The sequence below is a fragment of the Hippopotamus amphibius genome, chromosome 12 (assembly GCF_030028045.1).
Source record: "Hippopotamus amphibius kiboko isolate mHipAmp2 chromosome 12, mHipAmp2.hap2, whole genome shotgun sequence".
NCBI lineage: Eukaryota > Metazoa > Chordata > Mammalia > Artiodactyla > Hippopotamidae > Hippopotamus > Hippopotamus amphibius.
The window spans coordinates 92138034-92162701 of NC_080197.1; the positions used below are offsets into that span (position 1 = coordinate 92138034).

The 24668-nt window shown below is 36.3% G+C and overlaps 1 protein-coding gene across 1 annotated transcript in view; it reads left to right on the top strand.

Moving 5' to 3' along the window:
* Positions 1-24668, top strand: part of NELL2 (neural EGFL like 2) — a 334778-nt gene that overhangs the window by 304597 nt on the left and 5513 nt on the right. The window contains exons 16-19 of the mRNA XM_057701965.1: positions 9970-10110; positions 17345-17538; positions 19691-19867; positions 21310-21534. Coding sequence (XP_057557948.1) covers positions 9970-10110; positions 17345-17538; positions 19691-19867; positions 21310-21534 — 737 coding nt within the window. The remainder of the gene's footprint in view (positions 1-9969; positions 10111-17344; positions 17539-19690; positions 19868-21309; positions 21535-24668) is intronic.

Sequence of the window (24668 nt, forward strand, 5' to 3'; positions counted from 1 at the left end):
ACATTTTAAAAATGAGGGCTCTGAATGTTTTTTTAAAACATTTTTATGTATATGAAAGAAATTAGACATGTGATTAAAAAAGCAAAAACAGAAGAACTTGGAATGAAAAGTGATAGTCCCCTTACTCACATCCTGCTTACCTCCTATCAGCTTTTCTGAAAGGAGTTCCTCACTTGAACTACAAACCAAAAAATGACCTGAGAGACTAATTTCTCAGATCTCCCAAGGATGGTACATGACTAGTACCATACCAGCTACACAGGAGAGAAATTCATTCATGATTTACTCAGGATGCCTTAAGGTGATTAGAACTTAATTCTCTTCTGAAAGTCCAGTTGAGACAAGGTGCAAGGGATGACCACTTTCCAATTCTTCTAATATGTTTATACCATGCTTTGTTTAATTGGTCAATTTTAGACGTTATCAGTAGACATTTTACTATGATAGACAATGATTTACTTCCCTTATACCACCACCTTTCCATATTCCCTTCATTCTAATGTAAGTTACCTTTTTAGCCATCACTAATATATGTTTTCACCTTCATTTCTTGTTCTATCTACTATAGGTAGTTTTCTTGATTCCCTGTTTCCAAATAGAGTTATATTCTGGGTTCTGAGTGGACATGAAGTTTTTGAGGACAGTATTCAACCCACTACAGGTAGTTTTCAGTGTATTGATGGTGTTTGAGTATTTAAAGCTTTAGTATTAGATGAAATCATTAAGAAGTTAGTAGATGGAAAAGAAAATATCTGAGAATAGATTCCCTAGGGAACTCAGACTTCTGGAGATTGAGGAGATAAGACCTGCAAAGAAGACCAAGATATAGAGGCAATGAGGTAAAAGATCTCAAGACAGTGGTGTATCCTTGCAAAGTGGAGAGAATATTAGGAGAATGTGGTAAACTACTGACAGCTCTTTCTCTACCTGGATTTAGTCCTTTATTTTATTGCATTACAGCATTAGTAAAATCTTTTAAAAACAGTGCATGGCACAAAAACTTTCTAAGAAACTGTGTGTCTTAAAATATCTTTATCCTGCTTTTCTAGGTATTTGACAGTTTTGCCAAGTATAGAATTCTAAGGTCAAAATCATTGCTTCACTGTCTTACAACAAACAGGGAGAAATGTGATGCTGGACAGATTCTTACCCTTTTATGTGTATAAAGGTTACACGTAAGGGTTATTTCCCTTCTGGAAGATATTAAGATTTGTATTTTGTACTTATTGTGAAATTTCACAATGTGTATTTAGATGCATCTGTTTCATTCATTTGAGGTGGTGTCATATAAGGATTTGACCCCTATGTCTAGAGTATCTGGATTCAAATCCTAGTTTTGCCCCTCAGTAATCTTGAGAAAATTACTCAAAATCCCAATATCTACGTGTCTTTCTCTTTAAAATTGGGAGAGTGATAAAATTTCCTGCCTCATGGAACTGCTGTCTGCACTATATGGGTAAATATAGGTAAATTGCGACGCAGTGGTGTCAGCACTGTCGTCAGTAAGTACTGGCTATCATGTCATTATTCATTATTTGGCGAACTTGGTGGGGCCTTTTAATCTGAAGACTACAGTTCTGTGAAAGTTCTTCAGTAATTTTTTTTTTCTTCACATTGGTTTTTCTCTTTTCTTGGTATGAAATTTGTCTTTAATCATAAGCTGTATGTACCATTTAAGTTAGTGCTGTTTGCTTTTTTCCTACCATGGTTTACTTCTATTTTCTATATGTTACTCTTTTAAAAAGACTATTTCTATTTGATCTGCCATCTTATATTGCATTTTTGAAAAATTTCAGCTCTCATCTTTTTAATTCCCAAGAACTCCTTCTTATTCTCTGAATCTTCCTTTTTATAGCACTGTGTCCTTTTCTTATGAATGAAGTATTCTTTCAAATCTATTAGAAGGTATTGATTGGAAATATTTTAAGTTCTGTGCATTATCTCTATTTCCTTCAGGATCAGTTTTTAGGATGATATATCTTAGTTATTTTGTTAAATGTTATAAGTACTTTCTCAAGTATTCGTTTCTCCTTGATCTCACATTAATGTTTAAAAGTGAATTAAACATTGACCTTTTTTTTAAAACAAGGTTTATTATTTATTTATTTTTGGCTTCATTGGGTCTTCGTTGCTGTGCATGGTCTTTAGCTGTGGCAAGCAGGGGCTTCTCTTGTTGCAGAGCATGGACTCTAGGCATGCGGGCTTATGGTGCACAGGCTCAGTAGTTGTGGTGCACAGGCTTAGCTGCTCCGTGGCATGTGAGATCTTGCTGGACCAGGGATCGAACCCGTGCCCCCTGCATTGGCAGGCGGATTCCTTTTTTTTTTTTTTTTTTGTATAAACTTATTTATTTATTTATTTATTTTATTGGCTGTGTAGGGTCTTTTTTTGCTGTGCGCGGGCTTTCTTTAGTTGCGGTGAGTGGGGGCTACTCTTCATTCTGGTGTGCGGGCTCCTCATTGCCGTGGCTTCTCTTGTGTGGAGCACGGGCTTTAGGCGCGTGGGTTTCAGTAGTTGCAGCACATGGGCTCAATAGTTGTGGCTCATGGGCTCTAAAGCGCAGGCTCAATAGTTGTGGCGCATGGGCTTAGTTGCTCCACGGCATGTGGGATCTTCCTGCAGCAGGGCTCGAACCCGTGTTCTCTGCACTAGCAGGCGGATTCTTAACCACTGCGCCACCTAGGAAGCCCTGGCAGGAAGATTCTTAACCACTGTGCTACCAGGGAAGTCCCTAAACATAGACCTTTGATAAGATGTTAAGGTTTGTTGACTGGCAGACTTACATTGAGTGAGCTAAAAAAGGTGCCACTTTTTACACTTTTAACTCTAAACATTGAAATGCAGGGGACTTTGTTACAAAGGATAATTCCTACATTTAGCTATTTAGTTTCCTCCAAATATTTTATTTATTTATTTTCTTTACAGAAGAACCATCCATTCTGGCTTTGGGGGTAATTGTTTCTTTCAGCTGCCTGCTCAAGGTGGGAGGAGATGGTTGAGTTGATTATTCATCAGTAGATCTTTAATTAACCCAGAAATTTATGGAATTTGCTTCTCTCCTGGTGGTGTTTTAGCTTTTATTTCTGTTCACACTTTTCTTTGTTCCTTTAACATAATGTTTATAAGGTGGGAGGAAGAAGAGATTTAACAATGTTTTTAATCTTTCATCTTTAATCAGAAATTTTGATGTACTCTTTTTGTTAAAAAAATTAGAAATATATATGATGTATATATATTAAATGTATAATTACATTTATATTGTAGTTCATATATATATACATATAATGAACACATTTTCTACACTAATTCTACTCCATTTAATATTATAGTTTAATATTTTTTACATAAATATTTGAAGTAGGAAGAGAAAGTGTCATCTTATCATCTTGTTACTGCATCTTAGTGAATGCCTTCAAGCTGCCACCCTGCCTTAATCCCCCCTGACCTAGCAGGACTCAAAAGGTGGCATTCTGAGCTTGCCATTTAGTTACTTGATATTACAAACAAATCATTCATTCATTCAGTAAATGTTTATGAATCTCTAACTACGTGTCCAGTTCTTCACTAGATGTTAAGAGGAAAAAAAAAAACACACCCATACATCGGCATAGTCGCTACCCATACTTACACAAATTATTTTTATACTATTGTGATATAAGGAAATTTAGGGTGAAAGCAACGTTTTATAACTTGATTGTGGTAGCAGTTACACGTCAAAACTCATGAAATTGTTAGTGATGTTTTTTGTATATAAATTTTACCTCAGCTGAGTTGGTTTTAGGTCTGAGGAGATAATATGTATAACATGATGACTATAGTTGATAACACTGTATTATATAATAGAAATTTACTAAAAGAGTAGAACTTCAGTGTTCTTACCAAAAAAAAAAAAAAAAAAAGATAAATCTGTGAGGTGATGTATATGTTAATTAACCCAATGGGGGAATCCTTTCACAATTTATACATATATCAAATCATCATATTGTACTCTTTAAATATCTTACAATTTTATTTGTCAATTATACCTTAGTAAAGCTGGGGAAAAATAATATTGATTTTAATAAAAAGGAAGACAACAAAAAAAACATTTAGGAATAAGCCCAGGCAAACTATATAAAAAGCGTCCTTTCAGAAATCTGTAAAGACCATAAAAGCTATAAAAATCACTAGAGAAAGAAAAAATACATTATGTGTATGGATTAAAAGATACAATAATGTAAAGATGTCAGTTCTCCCCAAATCAATCTATAGAATCAGTTCAGACTTTCTCTCCCCCCATTTTTTGTTTTGTTTTGGGTTTTCTGGTAAGAAATTTACAAACTGATAGAAAGAAAACCCAAAGAATCAAGACACTTTTGAAAGGTGGAAGAAAAGATAAGAAGGAGTAGCTATTCTGATCCAGGCACTGCTCCTCCTATGAGGCCATGTATAGCTAACAGCAGTAGTTAACAGCAAACTATTAAGAAATAGAGATTAGTACTTCTAGTTCAAAACCAGAAAACCCAGAGAAGTTTAGTGAAATACTCAAAGTTACATAGCTAACAAGCCAAAGAGCTGGAATTCACTCACTATACTTATAGTCATCTCAAAGTAAAGGCTGTTTCTGGTTGGCCAAGTGTTGGTCTTCAGAGGCAGCCTAGGGTGGGAGAAAGAGCACTGGACTTGGAGTTGAAAGAGTTCTGGTCCATGGTGTGACCCTGGGCAATGCATTGCCCTCACTGCTTCTTTGTCTATGACATAAGGATAAGAATATCTCACATAGCTGTTATGAGAACTAATAACATGATGAAGAAATTATATTGTGCTTTTTTTAAGAGCTGTCATTAACTTCCTAATTATGAACTATAAAGCAGCGAAAATAATTTTCACTAAATCTTCCATGTTATCACCCAACTTGTGAAGAGGATTTTAGGATTTTCAAAATTTATTTACATATATTGCCATTTTTCTTTCCAAAAGTTCACATGAGAAAATCAGTCTTCTTATGAAATTTCGGACAATATTTTATATCCAAATCTGGAATCGTTGTAAAAAACAATGTAATGCTCAAATGAGTTTGCTTTCCTTGGGTACTCACGTCTAAATGTTAAAAGCAGACTCCCCAGAAGCTCAACAAAAGACAGGGGGAAATGACCTTGTGATTTAAAAAAAGATGCTAATGATAATCTAGAAAGCAAATAATCCACATGTGGGTAATCAAGAGCTGATTAATTGTTTTGAGGATGTTTAATTGCCTACTGTTTATCAATATAATTTAACTACCAGTGCATAGGATAGTAATATAAATAGTCCAAGCACTATTTTTTTATGAGAAATGATGTCAGATTTTTATTAGTGATAAACACTTTGAAACACAGTGCTCTCATTATTTGACTTTGCCATTAAAAATACCATGCTCATTTTTAAAATAATTGTATTTTCTTTTCTTTTGTATAGGGTAGCAGGTTAAACTAATGATTAGGGCTGTTTTAGGTATGGATGGTTCTAGATATTTGCACACATTTTATTATTATTAGTTATGTTGTTATGATAGAAATAACTTACTATGCATAAGAAAGGGTTTGTTTATCGTTCAACTGTCTCATTTTATAACTACATTCAATTTTACAAAGAAATAATTTGTCATGTTCCAAAGACCCTTTAAATGCTGATGTCAAAAGCCATTTTTGTTTGGCCTCCTCTGAAGCCAGTGGTCTGTGACATTGGAGGAGGCACCCAGTCTTAGGTCACCATACCTGAAGGAGACCAAGAAAACAAGATACTGACATATGTGAGCTTTTTTTTTTCATACATTTTCCTTTCTTATTTTCTGCTTGTTAGTTTGTTTTTAATAATTGCCTCAAAACATACATACTTTCTAGAAAATCTATCTCCACAATGCCTTTCCATTTTCATTTTCATTTTTTAAGTCAGTTTTGATCCCTGGAGTATGATTGCTATTTGTGACTGCTGTTAGATGGCTAAATATCTTTTGGATTTTAGGTTCTCTGTGCTCTGGGACAGCATCTTAATATCAGCACTAGGTGACTGTTCTAAATGTAGCTGCTGAAAAAGTTCTAATTGTCCCTAAGGAGCTAGGAACTAGTTCCTTTCTAAGGCAGAATATGTAACGAAATCATAGTTTTTCATAAAATTTATTTTTAGTTTTTCATACAATGTACCTACAGAGTATAAAATTAAAGTCCTTATAATCGAGATTAAATCATATGCACTTATACATCCTGTACTAATCCTTTTGAATACTCTAATTCAGTTTGGAAAGTAATTTGTTCAAACTTCGTAGTTCTTATATGGAATAAAGTAATAACATTTTTCTCCCTTAAGTCTGCTGTTCTCTGGGTTTCTAACTCAATTAGACAATATGAAGTTTTGTTTTAACTGACCCAAAGAAAGTACCAGAGAAATAAATTGATTTTTTTTTACTATTTTCTATTATGTGATATGTAAAGCACAATATGTGCATATCTGAAAGTGCACACAACACGTGTGCATTTATATGTTCAAACTCATAGTAGTATTTACATGTGTGTATAGATAAAATATACTTCATTCTTAAATTGTGGATAAGATTTCCATTCTTTACTTATCGATGTTTTCTGAATAACTAAAGACATACATACCAGCAGATAGCTTACAGATGAGGCTGCTTGTTTTATCTTTCCCTTTAATTAGAACCATGAGCCAAGCAAACATGCCTTCTGGTAGAAAGTACATACTTTGGCAATTCAAGCACATTTTCATTTTCTACCACTTTCACCAAAGTAGAAAAGTTTTCATAAACAAATCAAAATTAGCAGGAACATGAAAGTGTAAAATAAAGCAATGTACATTATCTGGCTAGTTTTGCTTTGCTATCCTAAATGGTAGCAAGTATATAATTTGAGCTATGACATATGTATACTTATACTATATTTTATAAGTTGAGTCATATTTTAAATGAATTAAGACATTTCATTACCTAAGGAATTAGTAAATCCTTCTGAGGTGTGAATAATTGCTCCATACTGTATCGTGGTGTTTTCAAAACTCCAGTCATTCATATGCCACCTTAACAAGTTTTGTCATATTCATATACTGTTTATACCAGTATCTACTTAATGTTGTTTCTGTAATTACTCTCGCTTTTTAAATTTAAATATGATTTCACTACTATACTATTAGTATCAATTGCTATAAGTAGAAATAATTCAAAAATATAAAAATGTAGCCATTAAAATAAAATATTTGCCTATTATCACTTAAATACCATACCAGTGATGGCAGATATATAACATGTTGGGAAACATTGTCCTGTATGATTGTAAATTCCGATTTTCATAAATTTAATTTTCTTAAAATAAAATACGATTTAGATAGACAGTAAACCCAGTGAGGGTGGGAGTTCTGCTTTGTGTATTCTTCTTTCCCCAGCACTTAGTACTTGGCGTATAACAGGTATTCAATAAGCATTCAATGGTAAATTAATGAGTGACGTATATTTGCACATTTATCCTCTAAAATACTACTTAGTAGTAATAGTCAGATAATAATACTCAAATTGTATAGGAAAATACATTATGGCCAGCTTACATTTCAATCCCCAGTCTTCAGCGGATATGCAGTAATATACTACATAGCATTTCTATTAAACTTTAATAGATATAGATCAAGGAAGGTTGCTGTAATATAAACACAGAGAAGTGGGAATGAAGCAGTATAGGAGTGGGCCTGGTGATTTTAGAAAGAGTGACCGGAGAAAATGAGTGAGGAGTAAATACTGAAAGATATATCTGTGTCATGTCACCCGAGGTAACCCATGTGTTGCTGCAAGAAAAAACTAAAATAAAAGGTATATAAGAGATGTGGAAGTTGCTGCAGTGGATAAGGCACTGTTTTATTAATATTTACTTCCAAATCACCAATGCTAAGGACCAAATTATTCTAAAATGAGGTACCCTAAAGTCCCCCTCCTGGCCTTCTTCCAATAAACTCACTTCTAAAGCTTAAATTCCACCCTGTTTTCTTTTGTCCATGCACCTAAGAAATGACATAACCAATTTTCTGCATCACTTGGGTCACACAAAAAAAGACCACATAAAGCTGAAATGAGCATAGCATTTTAGTCCCGTTTGTAAATCAGAGGTTCATCAGTTATGGAGGCCCCTGAAATACAAATAGGCTGTTTCATAAAACCTATGAGGCCTTAGTAAATGGAAGCAGTCCACATCAGCTGTGTGTCAGGAAGTCAATGCTTAGCTGATTTGGCCACTAACAATTATTTTGACAGTAGGAATTACTGATGGGAGGAATTCCCTGTTTAGAAGAGAAACCACAGAGCCAAATAATTCACAGTTCAGAAATAATGTTCAAATTTTGTACTCATATAAAATATTTATTTTGGCATGTTACATAAGCTAAGAGAATGGTTTGCACCTTGTTTAGTGACGGACCTCTGGGCTTATCAAGAAATATATGTGATGACTTTTTTTTCATTAAAAAAAATCTTATTCAAAAATTTGTCTTTCAAAATTGAACATAGTAAAAGAAGAAATTTTTAAAGAAAATGAAAGAAATATATACTTCCCAAAATTTGGAATTAGATGAGACTAAGAAGGCAGTAAATACTACTGAGCTGGAGTGGACTGTCTTGGGGGGAAAGGACTCTAAAAAGTACCTCATCTTCCTTTCAACAGGAGGGACTTGTCATGCTGGTCACTGCAGCAGGGAATATGATGCAGATGTGGAAAGCATATAAGAAAGGGCTATTCTACCTCAGCAACTGGAATCTGCAGACATGGCAAAGGGTTGTCAAGATGGATATTTTTGGCAGCTGTGATGGTACAGTGCTGTCAGATCATTTAGCAATGTCTGAGGCGACCCCAAAGCACCCAGAAACCCAGAAAGTATTAGGAAGAAGGGGACACTCTGTAAGGCAACTCTAGGAGTTACTTGTTCCTCTATGACCAATTGAAGAGACTTGGATGGACATCAGATGTTCCCATCAATCAGCAGACTGAATGAGAAGAACAAAAGGCTCACAGTACTTGGGAAGAGTAATAAACCACTGGAGGAAATATGTGAGACTCAAGATATGTGCTCTCTTTGTTTAGACACCTTTGCCAATTTCACCCTGTGTCGACTTATATGAAGGAGCACACATATGAACGTTAGGCAACCATGAACTCTTAGGTGACCTTGGTTAAATCCCATAATTTCCTTTTGTCTCATTTTTTTCATATGTTCAATATGCTATCTAAATGGCAAGATTTTTTTTTTGAGGGTTGAATGAGATAACGATATATGTGAAACCTATTAAAAGGTTATATAAAAGGGATATATTCTCAAAAATCTGAAGCATATTGATGCGTGAATGCTATTGCCATGTACTGGAGATTATGTTGATAGTAATGAAACCCTAAAATCTCAGTGGCTTAAAGCAAAAAGGTTGGTTTCTTGCTCATACTGTATGTCCACCCCAAGGAGAGGAGGAATGTACCCCCTGTCGTCTTCACTCAGGACTCAGGCTGATCTTCAGAGCTTCTGGAAATCGCTGGTCATTGTGATGGGGGAAGGGTACGTGTGAATCACACACTGCATCTTTAAGGCTTGTCTATAAGTTGACACGTGTCACTCCCTAATTGGCTTCAGGAAGTCACACGGCAAAGCCTAGCTTTTGTCCAGAAGAACAGCTAGAAATATTTGGTGAGCAACGCTACTGACTATCACAGATGGTTTCTTTCCAGTTTCTACAGTTGGATGACTTTTGCAACAGGGGAGCTGCCTAGATGTTTCTCCTGTTACTAATACCACTAGATTCTTTTCTGCATAGCTTTCAACAACCAAGTAGACTTTCTTGATCTTATGTTTTCTCAGTTTTAAGGATTTGCTGGCACTAAATATTTTAGTAGCCATCTAACAGAGTATTTTAGTTTCTTTGATAGAAAGGCAGCAATTGTATAACATCCCATTTCTGTTTTCTTTCCCAAATAGACATTGATGAGTGCTCTGATGGCTTTGTTCAGTGTGACAGCCGTGCTAACTGCATCAACCTGCCTGGATGGTACCACTGTGAGTGCAGAGATGGCTACCATGACAATGGGATGTTTTCACCAAGTGGAGAATCATGTGAAGGTCAGTACAAGGAGAAGACCTAGAATTTAAGATCTTAAAATTGAAGAATATGCAGTAAGATGTAAATAGTAGACATTGATCTGATATTTAAGGTATTGGTGATTTTTGCTGTGTGTTTATACAACAGTGATTAGAAACATGTTACAATCTAACTTCTACTTGCTAATTATAATAATTAATTGATTTTTAGATAATTAAAACTTGTAACAGTAAACTGATTTTCTGTGGATACTTTTAACTGTTGAAAGGTGTTTTTAGAATGAATAAACCCATAATGTCAGATAAATTTTTTAAATGGCAGCATGTAAAAATCTGACCCAAAAAGAGCTAGAAAAAAATAGATGAGGAAAGCAGGACAGAGGGAAAATGAGGGTAGAGGAAATACGATGATGATATGGCCAAGGGAAACATAACACATGCTACTCTGGGCTGTTCCTAATGTATCAATTACCTGGCAAAGTCAGAGATGTTCAGTGAATGCTGGATACAGAAGATATGGTCCCTGCTTCACAGAAGATGTCAATCTAATAGGAGTGGAAATTCGAAAAGATTATATTCAATTATTTACCATTAATTTTGACATATTTTCAGTGAATCGACAACTCTGCTCCTTTATATCGTCTATTAAGGGGCACAATTTTTAGAAGGCGGGCAGAGTGAGCAAAGCACCGTGAATAATTGCCAGGGAAACCACCTACACCAAAAGGGTTTGGCATAGGATTAGAACACAAAACAAACCTCAGGAAGTCATTATTTTCTCCATTGGTGTTTACACCTTCAGAGAGTAGCAGCCTGAGAGAATGACGCAGCTGAAATGACACAGGCAATGAGAGCCTTGGAGAATCTAACTTAACGGTACTTGATGCTTAAATGATGAGATGTCTCTTCTCCTTTGGGCCTCAAGAGGTTTTCACACAGAGTAAAGTGGAACAGACTTGGGTGATAGATGCCAAGGCTCCCAGCATGCTTTGCCAGCAGCTGCAGAGCTTTGGACCTTGAGCGGAGCGTTCACCTGGATTTTTACACAGAATGGGAATGCTACTGCCTTACCAGGGACTAAAACCTGGTATTTGCAAATAACCACTTAGCTGTGGTCTGAAGGCTTTACCTTGCACTGTGGATGTTCCAGAATACGTACTTCCAGTCCTGTAGGCAATGCCATTCAAGAAGCAGATCAAACCATGTGATTTTGTCCTTCCCTGATAAACTATTTTGCCTGCTTTCTGTGGTATATTATGGGGAAGAAGTCTTCAATGCTACATTTTTAAGATTATCTTTTAAGTTACACACATACAGAATGAATACAAGTTGATTATAAATAATTCGTCATACAGAAATATAGAGAGCAAAGCTGAAAATGCATCTTTAGTTCATCTCCCCCTTTTCCCCATCCCTTCCTCTTCTGTTCTAGGGGTAACCCATGTTTAATATTGTTTGGTATCCTTTTCTGTGCATCAGAATGTGGCTAGAAAATAATACATACCTCTGCTGACTATCTTACTTTACAGTTGTAACTGCTTTCACTCTCTTCTAAATTTATGACCACGTGTCCCAAGAGGGCTATATTAGTTATCTATTGATGCATGAAAAGTTACCCCCAAAAGTTAGCAACTGAAAACAACAGAAGTTATCTCACAGCTTCTGTGGGTAAGGAATCTATGCAGAGCTTAGCCGAATGCCTCTGGCTCAAGGTTTCTAATGAGTTTACTAGCATCCAGTTGTCACCCAAGGTGGTCTCTCCTTGAAGACTTGTCTGGGATGGGAGTGGAGGGAATGGGACACTATTCCAAGGTCACTCATGTGGCTATTGGCAGGCCTTGTTTCCTTAACGCATGAGCCACTCCACAGGACGGGGGGCTGGCTTCCCCTAGAGTAAGCGGTCCAAGAGCAGCAAGTGCCCAAGATGGCAGCCACGGTCTTTCCGTAACTGAATCTCAGATGGGACATTTCATCACTTCTCCCATAGTCTATCTGTGAGAAGCCAGTCAGTAAGTCCAAGCGGAGAGGATTACACAGGAGTGCATGTTAAATGGCAAGGACTGTCGGGGACCATCTTGTACGCTACCTACCATGAGGGCCATGGCCCAGTGCTCCTATTTTATTTCCTTAGTTTACCTTCCCCTGGGACTCTCTGATGCAGCCATTTTATACCTTCTCCAGTGCCTCAAATCTAGGATACCACTTTCTTTCTCTTCCTTCTCTGTTGATAACTCTGCTCCTTATCTAACTGAGAAAAGTACTTCACTTTTCCACCAGATATGTGGTATGTATACAGTAAATACGTAGTGGTCAGACAAAATGACAAAACATAATTAGTGCCTTCATTAGTGTCTAGAAAGTAACAAGGAAAACTAAACTAGCCATTAAAATAACACATGGTAGAGGTGGATATAGGGAAGTAAAGGATTCTATGAAATGCCTACACAGAAAAGGCTTTCTGAGGAAATTCCGTAAATACAGAAACAGTGGAAAATCTTTTTAAAAAACCCACAATCCTGGAAAGATGATTCTACTGTTATCTTCCAATAGAATTTATAATGGTTATCAAAAAATCTACTACTCTTTCAGAAGACAGTCTGCTCTGAAGAATTCTTTTGAAAGAACCCACCTATGTTAGATAAAAAAGAGAGAACTAAAACGCTTTTTTCTACAACTATCTACTTACTACAATTTCAGTGATTTGTAGAATGGTAATATTAGTATTTAGAAGGATCCAATTTTAAGAGTGTGATTATATCTGAGCAGCTTCCATTTTTCTGTTGCTGGGGGGGAAATAAAAAGAAGTGTTTCAAAGTGGACAAAGCCACAGCAGTAGGTTTACGATTATTCTGAAGTATTAGATTTGTATTTGAAGATGTGAATAAATAACTGTGCACTGTTTCACTACTTTTAGGCTGTGTAATCTACAATATACATGTTTATAAGCTGCATTCATACAAAGTGTAAAGTGTTTTGCTTATCCATTTATCTCAGAGGTGTAGACATTTAATCCCCAGGTAATGTGCAAGGGTACCATTTTCCTTGTCCATGTCATCATTTCTAATGTGCCTGAAAGTTTGCCTCTCTCTCTGAATAAAGCCCAGTATTTTTTCCGCATATGAATATTGTATTTTCATGCCCACGTTTCCCTTCATTTAAAGCTTTTATTTTTGGATTATCTTTATGCTTGGTGAGGTTTTTCTGAACTTGTATGACCAAAAAAAACATGTTTATAGGGTAACATCTTTTAAGTATTTTGTTCAAGCCAAATACTATAAATTCTTAACAAATCAAAGAAAAGGATGAAAATGAAATGAATCTATTTCAACTCAAGAAGTAGTTATTGAAATTATACACAGGTACCTTGAGGTACTTTACCAGGCATCTGCTGTAAACAAATATAAAGGAGGTATGGTCACTGCTCTCAGCTTGTAGTAGAGATAAAATATGTACAATAACAACTGTCATACAAGATAGAGTGTGCTGCGTTTCTCAATAGAGGAGAAAGCCACAAAGTTGAAAATGACAAATACATAAGAAAAGTATAAATTTAGAGCCATAAGGAAACAAAGAAATTATTTTCTCTTGGGGTCAAGAAAGGGTTGAGTATCTAGCATTGTTTCAGGACTTAATAAGTATGATGTAATTATTGAAACGTCCAGGTAGGGGAAGAAAGTGCAAGCAAAGGAAGTAGCTTTAAATGCTTTTCTAAGAAATTTGAACTTGAGTCTGAAGGTCTATTTTTGAGAAAGGGAGTGATGAAAGTGTATCTCCACCACATTTTGGCCCAGTCCTATTTTATGATCTCCAGACCCATATTTCCAACTGCTTACTGGACAGCTCTACCTGGAAGCCCAGAGGAAAGTGTATTTCAGCACGTCTTAAACTACCTCATGTCTTCGCTCACTCCTGCCACCTACTTCCACTCTCCAGCAGAATCTTGCTTTTCTTTGTATAATTAGCATCAACCATATTTTCCAAGCCAGAAATCTAATCATTCATGACTCCTCTCTCTCCCTAGTCTTTGAAGCCAACAGATCACTAAGTTGCTTTGTCTTTGTTGTTTCTATCTTGGAAGATTCTTTGTTGTTTCTTTCTATGCATTCCCACTGCTTCTATCCAATACAGCATTATACATAAGGGCACAGATATGGAGCCTGAGAGCTTGGATTCCCATGTGAGCTCTATACCTTACTTGCTGTGTGATCTTGAGAAAGTTATGCAACGTATTTATGCTTCAATTTCTTGATCTATACAATGGGGATAATAATTGTACCTTTCATGGCTGTTGTGAGGATTAAATGAAAGTACCTAGAATTTGGCACATACCAATCACTATATGTGTTTGCTTTCATTATATGACCATCTCTTTCCTGGAATACTGAACAGTCTATTAATTGGTCTCCTAGCTTCAAGTTCTAATCCACTTAAATCCCTTTTCCAAAAATGAAGCCCAAAGAATCTTTCTAAAATGGATATCTGATTATGAGTTTTTTTTTGCAATTCCTTAAAATGAGATTTTATTGTCTTTATGATATGGTTCAAATTTCTTATTACATGACTTTTAACTGAACCCTGAGAACCTGTTCAGTGGCATGTCTACCCACTCTGCTCTCCCTGGGCATTCCAGTCATACCTCTGATTCAAGTCAAATTTCTGATCCTCTAACACATCTTGATGGCTCTGAACTTTGGGACTCAAACACACCTTTACCTCTGACTAGATCACTTTTTACCTCCTCTTTGCTTCCCTAAATCCTATTCATAATGTAATTGTCATACCTGGAGAATGTGTATGTGGGCAGAAGAAAGATCCAGAAAGAGCTACCAATGAGATAGGAAGCAAGTAAAAGAAACTTATCAAGGAGAGGGAAGGACCTGTGTCAAAAGCTGCTGCTGGCTCAAGTTCAATGGGAACTGAGACTTGACCACTGGCTTTAGCAACATTATTTCTCTAATCACTCACTAAAGCAATTATCAATATTTTTAAAGCTGAAATTTCTATATACTACAGTAGGTTTTTCAAAGCAGAATATATACTCTTTCTGTATATTTAATGTGGGCATCTTACATTATGATAAAACTATATGTGAAAATGAATTCGGAAATTGTATACTGTCATTCAACTGAGAACAGTTTCTGCACTGGGAAACCCAGTATAGATAACAAGCAAGAAAAGTAAGATAAGTTCAAATTAATTCAAATCTCATAGGATAGCGAAAGGTAATAGTCCACTATGATGTTTCTGCCTATGTGTTTCTCCAGGTGTGACAAGTACATGCCAGTGATTGTTGTAAGCAACTTTTTACTCTATTTCTTTATCATTAATGTACTTTATTTAAGAGTACATATTCTCTTCATACCTAAAAATCTTCTTCTTTGTCTTCTGCATCAAATCCAAGGACTCTCTCTGCCTTTAACCAAGCAAACAAACAAACCTGTTAGCAGAGCTTTTATTTTAAATGTCAGGCAAAATGAAATGATTATAAAAATCCAACCACTGCCATTAATGGAATAATGTCGTTATATTAGTGGATATTTAAAGGGTTAAATATATATATATTTATATATATATATATATATAAATGTAGTGGAAATTAAAAAGGTAGTAAGAGGTATTTGTAAAGATTGTGGTCAAAGAGACCAAGTAACTGTGGTTAAAATGCTTTTCCTGCTTACTGTAATTGCTAATTATAAGAATATTTAGTGGGAGACAAATATCAACTCATCAAAGCTACCTTCTTATTCTGATTAGACCAAATAAAGACCTGCTTTACAGAATTCATTTCCATTACCAAGAGAAAACTTTTTTGATCTGATATATACATATATGTGTATACATACAAATATATATTTCAATATATTTTTCTTTAAATTTTAATATATCTTTATGCTGGCTAACAGCTATTTTTTAATCATAGTTTTTAATTATAAACAATATCATCCTTGACAAATCAAGCTATAATAAAGTTTACTGTAGTTATAACAGAAACCTTCTCAGCTATCATCTCAATTCATTGGTTTAGTTGATATGGGAACTAGTGAAAATCAAAGTACACAGAGAGAAATAATCATGTAACTTATTTTCCGGAATGCATATATAGTATAACTTAAGTATTTATAACTATATATAACATATAATTGATAACATAAGTAACTTAAGTATTTAAGAATTTAAATGTGGCTAAAATATAATATTGACTAGTCCATGTCCCCAACAATATTGAAATGAAATCATTTAAGGAAGATAGTTACCAGACTCTATAATTTTGAAGGGAAATCAATGTACAGTTCCCCTAGTTAAAAGCTATACATTCCATCTTCTCTCTAACCCACTTTTCCTGCTGTGATTTAATTCTTTTTCTTGACCTTTGCTCAGATGAAATAGGAAATAACTCCTTCCTGCCACTCATACAATATCCCTGAAATGTGTTTTGGCTCGTGACCTTTAAATGATGCGGATAAATAAAACGAATCACATCTCCTCGTAGGGACCTGATCTGTGGGTCAACACGCGTTTGCTTTTCATCTGTATGAAAATGCTTTAGGCTGTGATTGCCGTGGAATAGGTGAGGTCGGGTGAAGCCAGTTGCGTCAGGCAGGAGATGAAACGATGATCTGAAGTGGAAAAGTTAAGAGGTGGGGGATTCTTTGTGAGAGAGATGGTAATTGCTTACAGTCACTTGCCCTTCCATGGGTGAGGGGCAGGGTGTAAGGACAGTGTGAAAATGCCTGGACCGTTAAGAACACCTAGGCAGAACACTGGAAAGAGCTTACATGTGGGTGACATGGCTGTGAGAACAGGGCTTGAAATTGAATAAAAATGCCTCAGGGCTTCCAAGACATTTCATCTCCTACTAAGAAAGGATTTCCTGTAAGCACCATTTTAACATTGAGGATGATTTCCCCAATTAAAAAAAAACAGGCACTTTTAGAACGTCCACTGCCAAACTGTGTTTGATACATTGAATCCTATTCTTAACTTTCAAAAAATATCAATGTTTCATAAAGCCTAATGGTATTTAGAGAGATATAAAAGTTGAAAATCTGGCCAAGGTTATTTGGTGTTTGAAATCAAGCATGATACTATTTTCGTGTGAAATTCCCTACATCATTAACATTGCTTTAGTCAGCCAGTAAGATCACAATTATTTGACACTTGAATGCTTTATGTCAGGAGACAACGTGCCTGATCTCAGTTGTTTGAAACGGGGCATGTTCTAAGCACATTGCCTGCTGCCTTTTCTTGGCTATAGATATCGACGAGTGCGGGACCGGGAGGCACAGCTGTGCCAATGACACCATTTGCTTTAACTTGGATGGTGGATATGATTGCCGATGTCCTCATGGAAAGAATTGCACAGGGGACTGCATCCATGATGGAAAAGTTAAGCACAATGGTCAGATTTGGGTGTTGGAAAATGACCGGTGCTCTGTGTGCTCCTGTCAGGTTAGTGTAAAGAAAACATTGTAACCATTTTTATGCGGTGTAACTTGCATGTATTTCAAGCATACAGCTTGCTGAACTTAGACAAACGCATACATCCATGTAATCACCGCACAATTAATATAACAGAACATTTTCACCTACCCAAAATGTTGCCTCGGTCCTTTCTTAGTCCCATAGCCCTAGCCTCAAGCAGACACTGCTTCCAGTTTCTGTAGATTAGACTTGCATTTTCTAGAGCCTCATGTAAATGGAATCGTATAACACAGTTGGCCTGCCATATCTGCAGGTCCACATCCATGGATTCAACCAACTGTGGATCGAAAATATTTGGGAAAACAATTTCAGAAAGTTCCCAAAAGCAGAACTCTGATTTTCCCCACACCAGCAACTGTTTACATAACATTTACATTGTATTAGATAGTATAAGTAATCTAGAGATAATTTTAAGTATATGAAAGGGTGTGCATAGGTTGTATGCAAACACTGCATTGAGCATCCATGGATTTTGGTATCCCCGGGCAACCAGGAACCCATCCCCCAGGGATACCGGGGGAGGGCTGCCCATACTCTTTTGTGTCTGACTTCTTTCTCTCAGCATTAGGTTTGACATTCATTTATGTCCATTACACCTGTCAGTAACCCATTCCTTTTTATTACTGAATAATATTTCCATTATATGGAAATACCATAATGTATTTATCTATTCATATGATAAAATTTTGTTTCTAACCATGCTAATGTCTCTATGGTCACAATAGCATATTTGAATGAATGCATAAATGAAGCTGGAATGGACATGCTATGACCCGCAAGTGAAAAAATATATATTTGGGTTATATTTCAGTTTTGAAGAGGTGTTCTGGGTATGTGTACCCAGTTGATAATAGACATTTAAATTATAGTTAAATGAATAAAACCAAGGACTCAACTATTATTAAAGAAATTGATAACAGCTTCTACAAATCATAAGGTTAAAATATTCTGGAAACTTAATAATATGTAAAGCTTGTTGACTAGCTACCAAATATAAACATACAAACTCTCATACAAAACAAAGTTTACTTAGTATTCAAATTACTATACTAATAAACAAGTACATGTATATTTATATATACAGACACAAATTTATTTACACCTAAGAGCCATGCAGTGTCTATCACTTTATACTGGTTGTTTCTGAAAAATTTCTTTCAAGTCATACTGGGCATATACCCTGAGAAAACCATAATCCAAAAAGAAACATGTACCACAATGTTCATTGCAGCACTGTTTACAATAGCCAGAACATGGAAGCAACCTAATTGCCCATCAACAGATGAATGGATAAAGAAGATGTAGCACGTATATACAATAGAACATTACTCAGCCATATAAAGGAATGAAATTGGGACATTTGTAGAGACATGGATGGACCTAGAGTCTGTCATACAGAACAAAGTAAGATAGAAAGAGAAAAACAAATACCGTATGCAAACTCATATATATGGAATCTAAAAAAAAAAGGTACCGATGAACCCATTGACAGGGCAAGAATAAAGATGCAGATGTAAAGAATGGACTTGAGGACATGGGGTGGAGGGCGAAGGGGAAGCTGGAACGAAGTGAAACAGTAGCATTGACATGTATACACTACCAAATGTAAAATAGATAGCTAGTGGGAAGCTGCTGCATAACACAGGGAGATCAACTCGATGATGGGTGATGACTTAGAGGGCTGGGATGGGGAAGGTGGGAAGGAGTCACAGGAGGGTGGGGATATGGGGATATATGTATAAGTACAACTGATTCACTTTGTTGTACAGCAAAAACTGGCACAACAATGTAAGGCGATTATATTCCAATAGACAGCTTAAAAAAAAGTAATGTGTGGAAAGAAAATTGGAAGTTCACCAGCTTGAGTAATTTCTGGGTGTTAGCTACAAAATAGAATTTTAAAGAAAATCAATTATATTGGGTAAACAGTGTGAGTTATCTCAACTTCCAAATCAACATCTGAGATTATAGATATATTATGTAATATCTTGATATGTATATACAAAATGCATATATATATATATGTGTGTGTATATGCATATGTACACACACATATATATGATGTTAGTTTGTTGAGAGACGGAGGCTTTTGGTAACTGCTTTTTTCCTTGTCACACAGAATGGATTTGTAATGTGTCGACGGATGGTCTGTGACTGTGAGAATCCCACGGTTGATCTTTTCTGCTGCCCTGAATGTGACCCAAGGTTGAGCAGTCAGTGTCTCCATCAAAATGGGGAAACCTTGTACAACAGTGGTGACACCTGGGTCCAGAATTGCCAACAGTGCCGCTGCTTGGTAAGTTTAGCAACCTGAAGTTCTGGAAGCGTCTAAGCGCAGAATCAAAATAGGAAAACAACCTTGCCCTGCCCCCTCCACCGGTATTCGGTACCCATCCATAGTGTTGGGAGTTACAAAAAATGAACCTGGTTAGGATGACAAGGTGATGCTTATGCCTTCAGGACCTGAAAAGGACTATCCAGGGGTAGATATGGTACACCATGTCATGTCACTCTTTCAGGACTATCTCCACAGCTCAGAAGAAGAGGCTCTCCTGGTTTCCCCAACTCCACTCAGCTTTGGTTTACTTAGAGACAGTTATGAACAGAACAGTGGCACTCAAAAACAATCATTTTTTCCAAGTAGACCTTTTGTTAATCCATTTCTATCAATTATGCTTAGACTTAAAAAAAACAAAAACAAAAAAACACATTTTTTTTTCCTTTCTAAAGATTGTTACTGTCAGTGCTGTTCTGGTGGGCACCCAGTTGTACACATAATATGGATATGCAATAAATACTTACTAGCATATTAAAATTGAATGTATATATTTATGACACTTCTACTGGAAACAATAGGTTAATAAGAAAGGGAAGGCTTGATAAAGAGAATACCAATCATTTTCTCGTTTGATCAGATTTCCTATTTCTTTCTAGTGGTGTAAATGAAAAGGAAAATTGGTCTATATGTCTTTATAGAAGAAAGTTTCACAGATGCTACTTTCAAAGTTAGGGCTAGTTTCCTTTCTATTTGTGTAAGGCTATTTTTAAGCAAAGCTTTTTTGTTGCTTCCTTTTTATACTTTCAACCCAAAAATCAATTGAAAGAGCAAGGTCAGATTCTGTGCCTGAAGGCTGCTTTCATCTCCAAGACCATGAGACTCAGAATTGTGAAGAAAATAGGAAACGGGTAGGGACTAAATTGTAAAAAGATCCAATTCACCAATTTTCCCACGTGGAATAAAAAAGACTGAAATCAGCTCCTAGTTTTGTTTTGTTTTTTCCAAAGTCCCTACACTAAGAAACATAAGTGAACAGAGAAAAACTGTCAAATTTCCTTCGTATTTCAGTTTACATTCTTGTCAGTGGACAAGGCTTTCTTTTTTGCAGAAGGGAATAAATGAGATGGTGGGGGAAGATCAAAAGTGAAAAAAAGCCCTCTTCTGTAGAAAACATTTCTCCTTTGTCATGGGAAAGAGAAGGGCATGCAGATTTGATTGTCTTAAGAGAAAGGGTTTTTGCTTTCTTTTCTTGTTGGTCTTGTTTAACCCCTGAAGACTGTCTTAAAATCCATCTGCAGTATAGATCTCATCTCTCTGGTAGGGCTTTTGTGGATCCCCTGCAAGATTCGTGGCTGCGAAGGTCTGAGTACAAATGTGCATCAAATAAATTGAGTCTTTGGTAAACACTGTGCTCCCTCCCTCCCCTTCCCTCTGCCCTTGTCCATCTGCTTTCCTTATAGCAAGGGGAGGTTGACTGTTGGCCCCTGCCTTGCCCGGAGGTGGAGTGTGAATTCAGTGTCCTCCCAGAGAATGAGTGCTGCCCGCGCTGTGTCACCGACCCCTGCCAGGCCGACACCATCCGCAATGACATCACCAAAACTTGCCTGGACGAGATGAATGTGGTTCGCTTCACTGGGTCCTCTTGGATCAAACATGGCACTGAGTGTACTCTCTGCCAGTGCAAGGTAAAGCCCGTTATATTCAAGTAGGGACCACCTGGCCAGCCGCACCCAGGATTCATGGATATTGATGTGCTTAACCTGGCCAGTGGAAAGCATCTTCTTTCCTATTTACTGTCTAAACAGATATGGGAGGAGGGCCACTCAGCTTTGTTAGTGCCAAGTCTGACTGTCCTGTGCATCCTCTAATGCATTTTCAGGGAGAAGAAGGTGCTTGGTCAGAAACCAGAATGATGGTTTATGTATATCACCGGGAAGAAAAGAACATACGTAAATTGCCCTAAAGCATCTAACTGTACACATCTTAAAAAAAAATAGTACAACACCAGCCTTCATGTTTCTTTCATGATAGAATACAATATTATTTTATTGATTTTGATCTGGTCCTTTTATGAGATACGATATGTCGACAAAGTAAACATATTACGTTCTCCAAAGTGAAAATCAATATGGCAAAAATGGGCATATTTCTTGGTTTGTTGTGGTCAGTTACATTGAGTTGAAAAATTTAAGATCTGTTGTTTTTATCATATTTTACTCCTACAGCTGGAAAAAAAATCATTATAAAGATTTTTCTTTTTATTCTCATAGGAAAATAGAGCATTGTGCCTTTTACTTTACTGAGAACAGATACCAATAATGTAGACAGAGTGTATAGAATTTATAGATGGTGACAAAGTTGAAACCATTCTACTTGGATTATCGTTCCTATAAACATTTGATTTACTGGTCATTATATTTCGTGGTCAGAATTTTAGAATCAACACTAAAACTAAGTAAATAATCTGGAAAGCTTAACAACAACAAGAAAGCAAAGATGTCAGATTTTTCCCAGCAGAGCACAGCCAGATATCTGTAACCGCTCTGGTTCTTTGAGTATTTCCATATAAAAATTTTTTTTCTATAGAGCAATTTAACTCAGATTCACGTAGTACACATTTCTTCCTAGAGTGGCTTGATGTAACAGGAAAAAGAAATATGAAATGCTTTAAGTTTTGAGATGCTATTATTATCTATTTCAAATCAAAATTTCTAGCTCTTTCAATCAATGCAGTTTGTCAGTCAAGCACAGCTTTTGGGGGGAACATTTAATGCAGTTTTCTAAAAGTGCACTAGCACATTTGAAAGTTGCTTTTACTACTGAAGGTTACTAATCATATATATGCAGTGCTGCTTTAATATACGTGTAGTGTGAGCACACTTGAGTACCTTTAATGGTGCCTCATCTGGAAACTTCAGCATTAATGACCGAAAGGGAAATACTTTCTGACATTTAATTACCAAATGGAGTTAAGTCTCTTCACCGTCTTAATCTAACTGTTAAATTATTGTTCTGAGCAGTGACAACAAAAGTATATGCCAGGTGATGGAATGAACACACCAGTTAAAGCTCAGACAGATACTTCCAACAAGAAAAATGCATTCAGTAATAGGCAGAAAAACATTAGAGTTTTTTCTGGGATAAAGAGTGTGAATGAACGTGTCACTCACTGCCTTATAAACAACTATTAGGCTTTTTTGGCTCGTGGTAGAAATGTATCCCAGAAAGTGTATTTTGGCATTCATTTCTTTTTTTTTTTAAATGTATATGTTTACTTAATCATCAAAGCATACATATATATGTACATATATATATATAGAGAGAGACACTACAAATTAATTGAACCTTAGCAGCTAGAAATAAAACTCTGAACAATCATGAACAGCCATTTTGTCATCTATATTCCTTACTCGAAAACAGTCATCCTAAAAGTTTTCATCTCTCTCATCTACTTGACTAGATACAGAATCTCTAGACAGCTCCTTTTATATATTTCTCTAGCCTTTGAATTACAAAAGATTTGACAAGGATGGCATTCATTTCTTGTCAGATAAGTACCGATTCTCAGATTTAATGCCATTTCCCTTTTCCCTTTTTATTAAGATGAGTTATAAGAATATGCTCAATGTTATCAAATGTATCCCTAATACTCATTGTATTCTGTTTATTTTGTGCTATTTTAAAAATAAAATGTATGCCAAACAGGCTTGAGAGATTCCGTTGGAGGTGAACATCCTTCACAATTGGGTGTTTTCAGAGCACCGTTTTTGCTTATCATCTCCCTATCCTGCTACTTCTGAGTTGTTTTAGTCAATAAATACAGATTGTGTGGGGTATTGCACCAGAACCAGGGTATAATGATAAGCAAAAACAGACACAGTCATTCCTGGAAATGTTTGCCCAGCGGCTTATGGTCTAGAACTCTGCTGTGCAGTACGTAGTCAGCAGCCACGTGTGGCTAAGTGAATGCGTGGAAGGTAAATGAAAACTCCAGTTCCTCAGTCACACAGGCCACATTTCAAGTGCTCACATGTGCTAGTGGCTGTCATATTAGACAGCACATAGAGAGAACATTTCTATAATCATGGAATATTCTATTGGAAAGCGCTGGCCTAAAGGCAAAGAATGTGGCATCTGGAATCAGGCTACCTGGATTCAAAGCCTGGTCCACCGCACTAGCAATGCCACCTCAAGGGACATTTATTAATCTCTCTGTGGCTCCATTTTTCTCACCTGAAAATGGGAACAATTATATTACTTACCTAGGAGTAATTATAGTCCCTACTTGAGAAAGTGGCTATAAGAATTGAGAAGATCCATACAAAAAGCTTCCTACACATTTCACACGCATTCAGAGTAAGCACTCAATAAATGTTGCTGTTGTTGTTGGTGGTGGAGTATAGAAACAGTCATGAAACAGATAACGACATTACAAACTGTGATGGACGCTCTGAAGGAAAGGTGCACTGTGTTAAGAGGCTGTACAATGTGTGGACCAGTTTTACTTCCTGAGGAATTGAGAGTTAGCTGAAGGAATAGGGTTAAGAGTCTCCCTTCCCTTTTTAAAGATGTCTTCAGATTTAATTTGCTTACGTTAAAAAGCAAAGGTTTCCTCTACTCAGAAGTTGAACTCTTGTGTCAAAAATGAATTACTAATTTTGTCTTTCCTAAATCTAATAGAGACTGCACACCCTTATGATGGGTCAGAGAGCTTTCAGGCAATTATATTTTGAGCTCCAAACAACAAAGAGGGATGTATACCCAGTTGAGAAATAAGGATGGAGGAGGTATTAGAGGGTCATTCCCTTTAATAAATTAT